At 48.2% G+C, this 13,371-nt stretch overlaps 1 protein-coding gene across 1 annotated transcript in view; it reads left to right on the top strand.

Moving 5' to 3' along the window:
* Nucleotides 1-298: 298 nt before the first annotated feature.
* The window catches only part of CRTC1 (CREB regulated transcription coactivator 1), a 36,766-nt gene continuing 23,693 nt past the window's right edge, over nt 299-13,371 (top strand). The window contains exons 1-5 of the mRNA XM_015429237.1: nt 299-329; nt 541-653; nt 1,215-1,331; nt 10,495-10,632; nt 12,388-12,449. Of these exons, the coding sequence (XP_015284723.1) occupies nt 299-329; nt 541-653; nt 1,215-1,331; nt 10,495-10,632; nt 12,388-12,449 (461 nt within the window). The remainder of the gene's footprint in view (nt 330-540; nt 654-1,214; nt 1,332-10,494; nt 10,633-12,387; nt 12,450-13,371) is intronic.

Below are 13,371 nucleotides of genomic sequence, written 5' to 3'. Positions count from 1 at the left end.
CGGGCCAGTCTGTCTGAAACTAACCTGCCTTGTGGGGTTGTTGTGTTGAAGGATAAAATTGGGGGGGGGACATATAGTGCTGACCTGAGGTCTTGGGAGGGAGGGTGAGAGAAAATACAATGACTAATACACTTGATGTTTGGAACAAGTGGGGTGAAAGAATTCTCCCGTTCTCTCTATATGTATCGAGCAACAAATAAGGCTGCAGTTAGTGTTCCACGGTGGCAAGGAGGCAGGCGTTTATCTGCTGAGGAAGCCACGGTGCTGCTAACCCACGAAGGTAGCGATTTGTCTAGCGATGGCAGCGCATCTGTATGGCGATCAAGGAGGCAAGTTTTTCCGTGGGAAAAAAGAAGTCATCAAAGGGGGAAGATCATCTCCTTGAGGGTGGTTAATCTAGCCCTGAAGAAGATGGGTTGGTGCCCAACAGCACAGTCATGGTTATCATCGCAAAACATCCAAATAGTACATGGACTTGCTGGACCAGCACGTCCTTTTTGGGTCTGAAGGGGACTCAGTTTGGTTTACGGTGTGCCTCAGAGGCCTACAGCAGTGCTGTTGCTGTCCACTGGTGTGGAGGGCAAAGAAGCTTGACATCCTCCTTGATTATAGCAAAGGTGGTAACTTCGAATAGCTCCGATCACTCAATCGAGGTGAGAGCCCGGAGGTGTAGAACAAAGAGTTGACGGATGACCCTGACTGCCAGCAAGCTTGATGCTACTGCTGTTGCCAGTTGGATTGTTTGACCAGGCCACGGTCCTTCCTGGACCCCACAACACAAACCGTAGAAACTGGTTTCCCAGAAAGTGGAATGATTTCTGGCAGCCGTTCAGATTAGTGTCGTTCAAACTTACGTTTAGGAGGGTGTGTGTGACTTACTGGATTGCTTTTCCCCCTCACTCAAGGCGTATATATGAATATCCCTTATATAGAGTCAGACCTCTAGTCTGTCCGCTAGCATTTACTTTGACTGGTTGGGGCCTTGAGAGAGAAAACACCTTCCCTCAAACCTGCCACTGTAGATGCTGTGGATTTAACTTGGGCCTTTCTGCACGGTAAACTTTTGATCTACGACTGAGTCATTTGCGGCCAATCCACTTAGGTGGGCAGGTCTCCCAGTTGTATCTTCTACATGTCCCTGACTGTTTCTTCTCCCTGCAGAATTGGTGCAAATTGATTCATTCTTTTTCTCCCTCTCTCTCTTTGTTTCCCAGTTGCAGCTGCAGAAAACACAGTATTTACAGTTGGGGCAGAGTCGTGGCCAGTACTATGGAGGGTCGCTGCCCAATGTCAATCAGATTGGGAGCAGCGCTATGGACCTACCTTTCCAGGTGAGGCTTGCCTGCTTTTTGCTTCCTGTTTGTCTGGCTTATACGTTCTGATTTTTTAAAAAAGTTACAAACTCTATAGATCAAGAGCGGCTTTAGTCCTTTCAAATTCTGTAAATGGTTTAATGATACAGGTAATGTGTATTTAAATCTACTTTGCGTGTAATTGTGCTTTTTAAAAATTGCATTGCATCAATGCAGAGGGGCAAGAAGCTGTGCATGGCACACACTGCCACTTGTAGGAAATTTCTCTCTTTTCTAGGCTGGACTGCTTGCAAATGTTGTCTGTGTGGGGCTGCCCTTGGAAACAATCCAGAAAGTTCAGCTGTCCCAAATCCGGTGGCCTGCATTTCGATAGGGAGTAGTCAGCTTCATCATGTGATGTGACCATAAAGACAACTAACTTCCTGTCTGTCTCCAGCTTCAGTTCAGTGCTTATCTTTAAAGCCTTTCACAGCTAGGCACTCACATACTTGAAGGATTGCCTCGCATGCTGACTCCACTTGACCCGTTTCAATATCTGCGAAGGGTGCCCTTACTCAGAGAGGCGCGCCTGACTACGGTCTGCTCTCTTGCCCGCCACTCTGATGGAACAAACGCTTTGGAGGTCTGGTTGGCTTTTTGGAGAGCCATGGAAACTTTTCTGTTTCAGAAGGCATTTGTCTCGCTGTAGGTTAGATTTGTTTCCTTTTTTAAAAAGGAGTCACCTGGTCTATTGCTGATAGGGTTTTTTGTTTTAATATGTTTAATATGGTGTTTTAGTTTATTACTATTAGTCGCCTTGGGGTTTGTAAGGAAAAGGAGGTTAGAAGTATTTCAAAACAAGTAAATGTTACTTCTTTGTGGTGTCTGTGCATCACGCTGATGGGGTTTGTGCCGGTTCAGAACTTTCTCGAGCTACAAAATAGGTGCGGAACACCACCACCACCCTCGGAACATGGTGGCGAACTGGGCACCCTCTAGGGAGAGAAGTCGCACCGTACTGTTCAGTTCCTTTTCGTCTGCTGCAGCGCAGACATCGGTTTGGAACTTCTGCAGTGTTCCCCCCCCCACCTTTCCTCAGACCTACTCATAGTCTTCAGAGTTTTTCTGTCAGAGCCTCGGTGTCCTCTCGAGGCTCCACCTTCTTCTCCTGTTTCACTTCATGGCTAAGACAGCATCTGTCAAATACTGCTGTGTGTATCGGGGAACTCCCACCCACAGATGGGCATGATTCACTGTCCCTTGTGCTTTGGCAAAGCCTGTAACTCAGAGACAGCACTGCTTAAATTTGACTTGTCAAGCAGGAAAAAGCCGGCAGTCCTGATTGCGTCTTCTCCTTCGGGAACAGGGTCTCTCGCTGTTGAAGGCGATGATAGAGCCCTCCTGGTTATCAAAAGCATCAACTGCTCCTGCAGCCAATATGACATCAGCCACTCCCATTCTAGTGGTATCAGAGTCATCAAAGGGACTGTTGATCCTTAAAAAGATGAGGAGGAAGGGTGAATCTTCACCATTGGACCACGAGTTCTAGACCCAGGGCTATTTTTGGGCAGGAACGCACAGGAACGGAGTTCCGGCTGGTTCCTGAGTTGGCCACGCCCAGCAGGAACTCGTTAGCATAATACGCCACACCCAAGAGCAGAAACTCATTAGGATTGGCTACATTAGGGGTGTGTGGCCTAACATGCAAAGGAGTTCCTGCTACCAAAAAAGCTCTGGGTTTTGACAACAAACAAGGTAAACAGAATAAGAAGCAAAAGGTGCATGTGGCTGGATGAACACACTTCTGGTAACACGGGGGGTGGCCTAATATGCTAATGAGTGTCTGCTGTTGGGTGTGGCCTATTATCCTAATGAGTTCCTGCTGGACTTTTTCTGCAAAGAAAGCCCTGTCTAGACCCATACTGAAGAAAGATCAAGATGGGTAGCCGCGTTAGACTGTCTGTAGCAGTAGAAAAGAGCAAGAGTCCAGTAGCACCTTAAAGACTAACAAAATTTGTGGCAGGGTCTGAGCTTTTGTGAGTCACTTCAGAAGAAGTAAGCACTGATTCACGAAAGCTCAAACCCCACCGTAAATTTTGTTAAGTCTTTAAGGTGCTACTGGACTCTTGCTCTTTTCTATTCATAAGAAGATTTTTCTCTTCCAATACAAGTTATGCCTTCTCCTTCACCAGTACCTTGGATTTGTCCAGTGAACCACTCCCGCTTCTCATATTCGAACCAACCTTGGAGACTATCCGGTGTTCGATCTCGAAGGGTCCTTTGGTGCCTAGGGAGGTTTCACCTTAATGCACCTCCCTTTTGGAAAGGCACACTGAACACACTTTCCTACACCAGTGGGGAGTACCCAGTTCCCCACATTTTTACACCCTTCCACATAGCAGGGAGTGCATGACTATTGAATCACTCTGTAGACTGCGATCTCCACATCATCAATATCTGAGGAGGTCTAGGAGCCCTCAATATTGTGAAGCTCTGCTTACTAGAGACCAAGTCTATGCTCCCCCTCGGTACAGAGAGCCAGCTAGGTACCAAGAATTCTCTACTACCAGCATTGTTATAGGCACTGTGCCTTGAGGGCAAGTTCGAGGGCATATTTGGTGGATACTCACTATAGGTCCCTCTCGCCATGCTACAGGAAATGCTGATGGTCCCCAGCTTATTACTCTGCTTGAGGTCAAGAGTGATGTTCCCTTTCTAGGCTAGCCTCTGCGCATTGTTCTCCACTCAGCCTTAAACCAGTGGCTACAAGCTGCGGTGGCTCAAGTGGTTAAGACGCTGAACTGCAGGCTGTGGAAGGTTGGCAGTTCAGCAGTTCGAGACCCGAGTGTGCCGCATGACAGAGTGAGCTCCCGTCTCTAGTTCCAGCTCCTGCCAACCTAGCAGTTCGAAAGCAAGAAATTGCAAGTAGATAAATAGGTACCACTTCAGTGGGAAGGTAACAGCGTTCCGTGCGCCGTGGTGTTTAGTCATGCCGGCCACATGACCACGGAAACGTCTTCGGACAGCGCTGGCTCTTCGGCTTTGAAACGGGGATGAGCACCGCAACCCTAGAGTCGGATTCGACTTGGCTTTCGGGCAAGGGAACCTTTACCTTTACCTTACAATCTCTAAAGCTCTAGACCCTGTTTTCCTCCATTCCCACCAATGGTGGTCAGACCTCCAATTCTGATTGAAAGTGGAGCTTCTATCACCACAGCATTGGCACCGAGTCAGCCCCTTCCACCTATAACCCTTATCCTATCATCTGCTACTGTGGCTCTGTTGACACTGGCTCCAACTTTTGGAGCTTCACTTATGATACTAGCTTCACTTGGTCCATCCTTCGGAGTTGCTCTTATAGTATTGACCACATTTGGAACCAAGTGATCTGGGACCTTTACCCACAGAACCTCAGCATACAACTCCTGTTGCAATTGTATTTTTTCCACTGGTATCGTCCCGTTTATTTAACCCATCCAACACAATTGGAGACCCCCCCCCCCCCCCCCCCCCCCGAATTCCTCTATGACTGTCATTACTTGTCTTCATCTGAGGACAGTTGTCTGTATGGTGAGATTTTGATTGGCGGCAGCACTGGCCTTTGAGGTCACACAACAACCTGCCAAGGAACCAGAGGAAAACCCTGGAGCCTCTGCATTCCTTGGGTGGGTGGGGGTCTCTCCTATTTTTTAGCTCTAGAATCTTCCTAATTAAAGCTCTATGCAGGTACAAAGCCATCATCAGCGTGAATACGCAGATGGCCACTTGAAGAACAACCATTTGATAAGGTAGGGGAATATAGAGGTGTGGTTTAGGAAATTATGGAGCCATTACTTAATGGACGCAGGCACAAATAAATTAAATTACCTATCTCAGAGACCGACTTGAACAACCTTTACAGACAAATGGTTCCCAGTTCTTGACTACCTATCCCAACAACAATTTATCGCTTCTGAATGGACCCAATATCACAAATGGATTTAAGGACAAAATGTTTGTACTACAGAAGTAATGATTTCTTAATAATTAGGAATGCTTCCCCTTTCAGTTCTCTTTTACTTTATCTGTTTTCTTATTTTTATTTTAGTTTCTGAAAAATGTTTTATTTCACATAAGATTGGTTTAGAACATGTAGATATACTGTTGATTGTTCTATCAGTTGAATAGACACAAATTCCTATCAATACTATGAATTTCGACAAGTAATAATATTATAAGTACAATTGATGCAATGATATAGTTTACTCAATGTGTTATATTCCCTTTTTAAACAGTTATGTAACCAATTGTGGTATTTACAAAACCAATTATATATATAAGCAACTCGTTTTCCCTCTGACTTCAGCAGGCCCTGCCCCATGCAATTTAAACTATGTCATTGTAATGAGGACTCGAAACTTGCTTCTTAAAAGCACCCTGAGAGTCTCACAAAGCCAGATTCTGCACCCAGTATCCTTTTGGACTTTCTGCACCGCCCCGAGCCTGAGTGTCACAATTGTCTCGGATTCTGTGAGTCTCCATCTGAAGATAGGAAGCCACCCCACCCTGACGCTGGCTGTTGGGTCAATTGTTCTGTTTATTTACTTCTTCCCTTGTTTTCCTGCCCAAGGGGAACTCAGAGCAGAAAAGGAATGACAATTTACATAAACAGACACATCCAAAGAAACACGACCACTCCAAATCTCGGGTGGATCCTGAATCCACTAGCCCATCTCCCTTGAGGGCCTCTCACCAAGATTCGAGGGCCCTTTGGCTCGTGGTAAAAGCCACTTGTGCTTCTGGCCATGCCCAGGTAAGTATCTGCAGCACCACAGAGTCAGCCCAGATTTCCTTAAGATCTTCGATGTGGTCTCTGTGCTTCACACCCATGGGATCTAGTGCGCACGCACTGGATCGATCGGTGCTGTAGCAAACTCTTTTAACGGATTTTCGCGCCCAGTCCCTCGGGCAATCGCAGGAACCCCACCATGCATGCCCAGAGGGGTGGGCACAGACATCCCGCCAGTTCCTTTCTTACCGCCGCGTTGAGTAGACCTATTTTTCGTCGGTCAGATCGGTTTGCTTTCGGCTTTCGCCTCACAGCTCTTAGGAATTATTTCCTTATTTTAATTTTCCTCTCTTTTCTCTTTTTATTTGTTCTTCAAAAAAACTTAAAAACAAACCATTTTCTGCTGAGGGGGAGTCTACCGACTATCTCGGGCCTTTGGGCTATCCCCCCCCCCTTCAAACGTTCCCTTTTCTTCACTTTCTTTTATGGAGAAGAAGTGGGTTTTTCTCAATAGGTGCAAGGGTTGCGGCAGCAAACTTGCTCCTCCCGACCATCATACCCTATGCATTTTTTGTTTCGGAGAGTCTCACCGACCAGAGTCCTGTTGCCACTGTGCTTGTTCTTCTAATCAAATGCGGAAAAACCGAGCTGCGCGCCTTACAGTAGCGCTGCTAGAATCGGCCCTTACTCCTACCTCAGCGATGGAGGAGAGACCATCAACACCGACAGCTCCAGCATCGAAACCTGCCTCCGATGCCGACCAATGCTCCCTCTAAGCTATGGAGTCCTGTGAGCAAAAATGCTACTTTGTGAGCTACTGGCATTAATGTTGTGTAAGTGAGCAATTTGGCTACTGCATAAATTAGTTTGTTCTGGAGCCATCATTCCTGAGCCAAGACAAAAATGTGTGAGCCGGAGGCTAAGAAACTGTGAGCTAGCTCACACTAACTCAGCTTAGAGGGAACACTGATGCCGACCACCCGACACCGAAGCTCCTGGCATCGATGGCGCAATCTTCCGCTTCCACGCCAATCAAAAAGAAGGCCAAGGCAAGTAAGGATCACAAGTCCGTGAAGAAGGGCACCTCAAAGTCCCTTAAGGCGGCGAAGAAGGGGAAGGAAGCGGTGCCTGCACTGGGTGATGCCCCTAAAGTGCCTCCCGTTCCAACGGCAGTATCGATATCGGAGACCCAAATTCCTCCACCGATACCGACCATCCAACTATTGGATTCCCCCATTCAACAAGTGGAGCGTCCTTACTCCGACATCGAGACGGTAGAGCTCCTAAGTCACCAGATGGGTGCTGAGCCTTCTCCCTCTCCTTCTACTTCGTCGGCATCGATGATATCGGAGGGGGGTTCCTGCGCATGCCCAAAGGACTGGGCACGAAAATCCGTTAAAAGAGCTTGCTACAGCACCGATCGATCCAGCGTGTGCGCACTAGATCCCATGGGTGTGAATGCACAGATGACCACTCGAAGATCATCAGTTACAGGTAAGCAACCTGTTTTTCCATATTCTCAGAATGGCAAAATGATATCTAACGAAATGATATTTAAAATCAACATTGTTATTGTTCAGTCGCACAGTCGAGTCCGACTCTTCGTGACCCCATGGACCAGATCATGCCAGGACTTCCTATCTTCCGCCTTCCTCTGAAGTTGGCTGAACTTCATGTTCGTTGCATCTATGACACTGTCTAACCATCTCATCCTTTGCCGTCCCCGTCTTCTTTGACCTTTAATCTTTCCCAGCATCAGGGGGAAAGCACTCCAGTGAGTGCTCCCTTCTCATTTGGTGGCCAAAGTATTTGAGCTTCAGTTTCATTATCTGGCCTTCCAGGGAACAGTCAGGGTTGATTTCTTTTAGGATTGACTGATTTGATCTTCTTGCAGTCCAAGGGACTGTATCATACGCTAATGCTTCATTTACTCCAAAACAACTAAAAGGAAAAAGAAAAACTAACAACTGTTTATAACCATGGGCTTAAAAATAAACTGTTTTATAAACACATTGCTTTTATCTTTATGCGCCCTTTTACTGTCTTGTAAATTAAACACCCAATAAGGGGAGGATAAGGTAAGCTGAAACATTAAAATCCTTAGCTATAACATTGACTAAGTATTATCTAAAGTATTCATGCATCCAAAAGGAAGGCATGGTGTTGGCAAAACAACAGCTCAACACTACTAAGCATGTCCTCTAGGCATCCTCCAGAATGATGGCCTCTGCAATAGCTCTAAGGAGACATTCCTGGCTCCGCAATACTAATCTGCCCATGGATAGTAGATCTTATGTGGAAGACCTTCCATTTGATGGCCTGGGACTTTTCAATGCCACTACTGATTCTACTTTACAGGAATTAGATAAAAACATAAAAGCTTCTCGAGCTCTAGGAGTATCATCCTCTGATGATCCCCGCACCTGGTCGAGATCCTGGCAGAGGCGTTCCCCAAGTCGTCAGTCTCCGGACACACAATGGAGACTGCGAACATCTTCGGGAGGCCAAAAATCCGCCTTCCAGAAACCAAGATTCGGTTCCGGGCAACAATCTTCCCGCACCAAACATACCATCCTGTCAAGACTCCAGTCGCTCCCTGGGACCTTCCTCTAGTTCTCCGCCAGCTCACGAGGAAGCCCTTTGAGCCACTCGCAACATGCGACCTCAAACTTCTAGCATGGAAAATGTCCTTTTTAATTGCTGTCACATCGGCTAGACGAGTGGGAGAAATATTGGCTTTCCGGCACGATACACCTTACCTGTCGTTTTTGCCGGACGGAGTCCGCCTCATCCCGGACATCTCCTTCCTGCCGAAGGTGGTGTCAGAGTTCCACCTGCAGGCGGAGGTCTTCCTCCCTGATTTCTTCCCAAATCCAACATCACCGGAAGACAAACTATTACACACTTTAGATGTGAAGCGGGCTCTCCTGTTCTTCCTCAATAGAACACACCCAACTAGACGAGACTTGCAACTGTTTGTCTCTTATGCGTCAGCACGACTGGGCACTCGCATCACGGCTCAGCGCCTATCAAAATGGATTGTGGGTCTCATCCGTCTATGTTACCTGATCGCCAAACGGCCATTGCCTGGCCCTATCAGGGCTCATTCTACCAGGGCTGTCGCGACTTCCACTGCCTTCCTCGAGGGAGTGCCACTGCCGGACATTTGCAAAGCCGCTACGTGGGCCACGCCTAACACCTTCATCAGGCCTTAGGTGTCCGTACGAACACCAATACCAGCATGGGATGTCACATTCTATCTTTGGCTACGCAGTAAAGGACCTGCCAGCACCCTCCTCCAGGTAGGCCACTGCTCGCTAATCTTCCATGGGTGTGAAGCACAGAGACCACGTCGAAGATAAACAGGTTGCTTACCTGTAACTGGTGATCTTCGAGTGGTCATCTGTGCACTCACACCACCCGCCCGCCTTCCCCGCTGCTGTCAGCTTCTACATTTTTAATAGGGGTTGATTTGCGGCGGTTTGAAGGAACTGGTGGGATGTCCGCGCCCACCCCTCTGGGCGTGCGCGGTGGGGTTCCTGCACATGCCCGAGGGACCGGGCACGAACATCCGTTAAAAGAGCTTGCTACAGCACTGATCGATCCAGCGCGTGCGCACTAGATCCCATGGGTGTGAATGCACAGATGACCACTCGAAGATCACCAGTTACAGGTAAGCAACCTGTTTTTCCTGGCTGCAGGTCATTCCCCCACCTTTCTCCCCTGCTCCATGCGGCTCAGTGCTGCCTTCTCTGACTGGCAGTGGCTTTCCAAAGCCCTGCTCCCTGACACCGGGGGGGAGGGGGGTAGATGTGCTCTGGCACTGAGCCTTTGCCCTTCTCTTGGCTGCTCGGGGGTACTTTACTCCTCAACCCCAGATGCTGGGGGAAAGGATCAGAGGGGAGGTCTCTTGCTTCTTTGCCTTGTTTTGGTGGGCTTCCTAAAGGCAATTGGGCTTTTCCAGCACTAGAAACATAATTGAACACCTGAAAGCTGCCTTATATGAAATCAGACCCTTGGTCCATCTAGGTTAGTATTGTCTGCTCAGACTGGCAGCACCTCTCCAGGGTCTCAGGCTGAGGTCTTCCACATTACCTGTTGCCTGGTCATTTTTTTAAACTGGAGATGCCAGGGATTGAACCTGGGACATTTCTGCATGCCAGGCAGATTGTCTGCCACTGAGCCATGATCCCTCACCTAGATGTTATACTGCCGTGGAGCTTTGGTCTGACCAGGCAAAGCAGTTCCTGTTCCCTAAGTGTTCACCTTTTAGAAGTGAACGTAAAATCCTCTCGGGAGTCACCACCATATCGTGAGGGTCACCTTTGGTCCCTATAAAGTACGTTGGTTGGGGTCCTCTGTCTCTCCCCACAACCACGTCGGATCATGCCTCCACTTTGATGTTCTCTTGCTTTGTTTGTTTGTTTGTTGTAGACTCCATTTCAGTCATCAGGCTTAGACACCAGTAGGACCACTCGGCACCACGGGCTGGTGGACAGAGTGTACCGTGACCGGAATCGCCTGGGCTCACCGCACCGCCGCCCGCTGTCGGTGGATAAACACGGCAGACAGATATCCTTTGACTTAGCCTTGTGGCAAGAGAATGGGGGTGGAAGATGTGTGTGTGTGTGTGTAGATGCTGGCTTGTCAGGGGGAGGGGGCTGACTGGAAAAAACAAAGCTAACATAGAGAGTTTACTGCAGGTCTCGGGGAATGGTGAGCTGGGGGCACACAGATAGTTGGGACACTGGCTAGCCACCAAGCAGGGAGGGACAGTCGGAGCAGTTTGGACTACACCTTGGTTAGGCTGAGCAGCCACCCGGCCAGAGCCATTGGCTTTATTGGGCTAGCTGGAGCCCCATTAGCCCCGCTTTGGCCAGCTGGAACCCTATTGGCCAATTTGTGCCACCTGGAATCCTATTGGCCCATTTCGCCATCTGACCTCTGCCGAGCTGTCAGTTGCAATACCACCCTCTGCCTATCTGCAGCGATGCCTCAGCACAGCAGAGAAAGGGCGCCGTTAATCCAGGAAGGGTTTTCTCTCTCCAAAACTGTGGAGAAGGCAAAGAGAGGAGGACTGAGCTGAAGTGCAGGAGGTAGATGTTTTTTTTCGCAACCACTTTGCGCAACTGTGCCCGCCCCCCCCCCCCCCAGCAAACAAGGGCAGATTTTTTCGCCCATTCAAAGCATTTCCTATACTCTGAATTGTCTTTATGGTGATGTCATGTAGCCGAATGTGATTGGCTATGTGGTGTTCCAATATAGCTTTTATGGTAATGTGGAGGAGGACGACAACCAATGGGGCACAAAACTGGGTTGTGAATAGCAGAGAAGGAGAAACAACTGCAAAGAATGGGGGGGAAGTGCAGTGAAGGCAGGTGGGGGGGACACTCGGGGGGGAAGTCTCTGAAAGATCTCCTTGTGCTCCCAAAATGCTCACAGCTGAACATTTGGACTATTTCAGAATAGTCTGAGGAGATAATCTGTTCCTCGTACACTAAGAAGAAAAAAAACCCCGAAGGGACTGCTTCCAGTATTTGAACTTGAAGCAGAGGAAGAGGTCATGTTGAAAGCATGAAGGAAGGATGCATTCAGATACCGGGATAAACTGTGTTTTGTTTTGAACAAGCCCTGGTTAATTGCGATGTCTGAATGCGGTCCAGCAAACTGAGATTGTCAGCTTGGGCATAACTGGTTTGTGGGCTACTGTTATGCTCATGGTGATTCGTTGTGGCATCTGATCTCCCAAATCTCAGTTTCTTGAGTATTTTGAAACCTCAAAACCACCTAGCCCCTGAGAGGGCAAGATGAAGGAAGATGTCTTCCCTCCTGGGTAGTGCACGAGAGGGTGATATGGACAAAACGTGGTTTAAGCATACCAGAGGGCTTGTTTCTTGCATTTGGAAAACTTAACCTGAGTTTGTTGTGCAGACCTCTGTTTCAGCAAGCCACGTTTTCTCTGGTGTCTGAATACACCACAAACAAGATGGAGAGTTGTAGAAGGGAGGATGCTTTGACACTAAATGGCATTCCACTTTTAGAACTCTGCCCTTTAAAGCCAAGAGCTTTGTTTGTTTTGGGTATGGCCTAGAAATGTTGAAATCACCAGTTTTTTGCACCAGGGGAAGGCTACTAGCAGAATGGATCTACAGGATCCAACTCAATATACTCACCCCAGTGTTGTGTGCTGGGTTGTCAATATCTGGCCAAAGCAGGCTTTCTTTTGTCTCAGGTTCAGGTGAATGATTGGGACCTTTTAAAAGACATTTGCAGAAGGTTTCTCTGAGTCTTTGTATGACGTTCTTCTCCCTTGACTTCCCGATTCACGTGGACAGTTGTCCGTATGGCACCGTGTATCTGTCGCCTCCTTCAGATACTAGCTGGAGAAGGTCTGTGTCCCATCTTATTTCTGCTGCCCAAATGCTAGTTCATTTGCCAGTTGCGTTTTCAGTTTTGTGGGCTTTTCAGTGGTTGCCGTCAGCTTTAAGGAGGGGGCGGTCATCACATCACAGGACTCTAATCTGGGCGAACCGGGTTTGATTCCTCACTCCGCCACATGCAGCTGCTGGTGTGACGTTGGGTTACAGGTTCTTTCAGAGCTGTTCTCTCACGAGCAGTGTTCGAGAGAGTTCTCTCAGCCCCACCTACCTCACGGGGTGTCTGTTGTGGGGAGGGGAAGGGAAAGTAGATTGTAAGCCACTCTGAGACTCCTTTGGGTAGTGAAGGGCGAGGTATAAATCCAATCTCCTCTTCTTCTTTTACCTCACAGGGTGTCTGTTGTGGGGAGGGGAAGGGAAAGTAGATTGTAAGCCACTCTGAGACTCCTTTGGGTAGTGAAGGGCGAGGTATAAATCCAATCTCCTCTTCTTCTTTTACCTCACAGGGTGTCTGTTGTGGGGAGGGGAAGGGAAAGTAGATTGTAAGCCACTCTTAGACTCCTTTGGGTAGTGAAGGGCGAGGTATAAATCCAATCTCCTCTTCTTCTTTGACCTCACAGGGTGTCTGTTGTGGGGAGGGGAAGGGAAAGTAGATTGTAAGCCGCTCTGAGACTCCTTTGGGTAGTGAAGGGTGGGGTATAAATCCAATCTCCTCCTCCTGAATTTGTGCTTCAGAAATGAGGGCGGGGTGACACTGTCCTGGTTTGTGTTAATCGTGCTTAAGCAAATCTTCGTCATTACTCCGAGTGGCCACTTGGGTGGAAAGACAAGATGAAAATGAAGTGGTTATTTAGGGCAAGGTGGGAAGTCCCTGAGAAGTAAAAAGGCTGGATTCCCCCCCTCCCCTCCCTGTCAAGGGAAGGTTATTCTAAAT

The sequence above is a fragment of the Gekko japonicus genome, unplaced genomic scaffold (assembly GCF_001447785.1).
Source record: "Gekko japonicus isolate JY-2015 unplaced genomic scaffold, Gekko_japonicus_V1.1 scaffold3336, whole genome shotgun sequence".
NCBI classification, from domain to species: Eukaryota; Metazoa; Chordata; class Lepidosauria; order Squamata; family Gekkonidae; genus Gekko; species Gekko japonicus.
The sequence above is the reverse complement of the archived record's forward strand: the minus strand, read 5'-3'. Positions and strand labels throughout refer to the sequence as shown.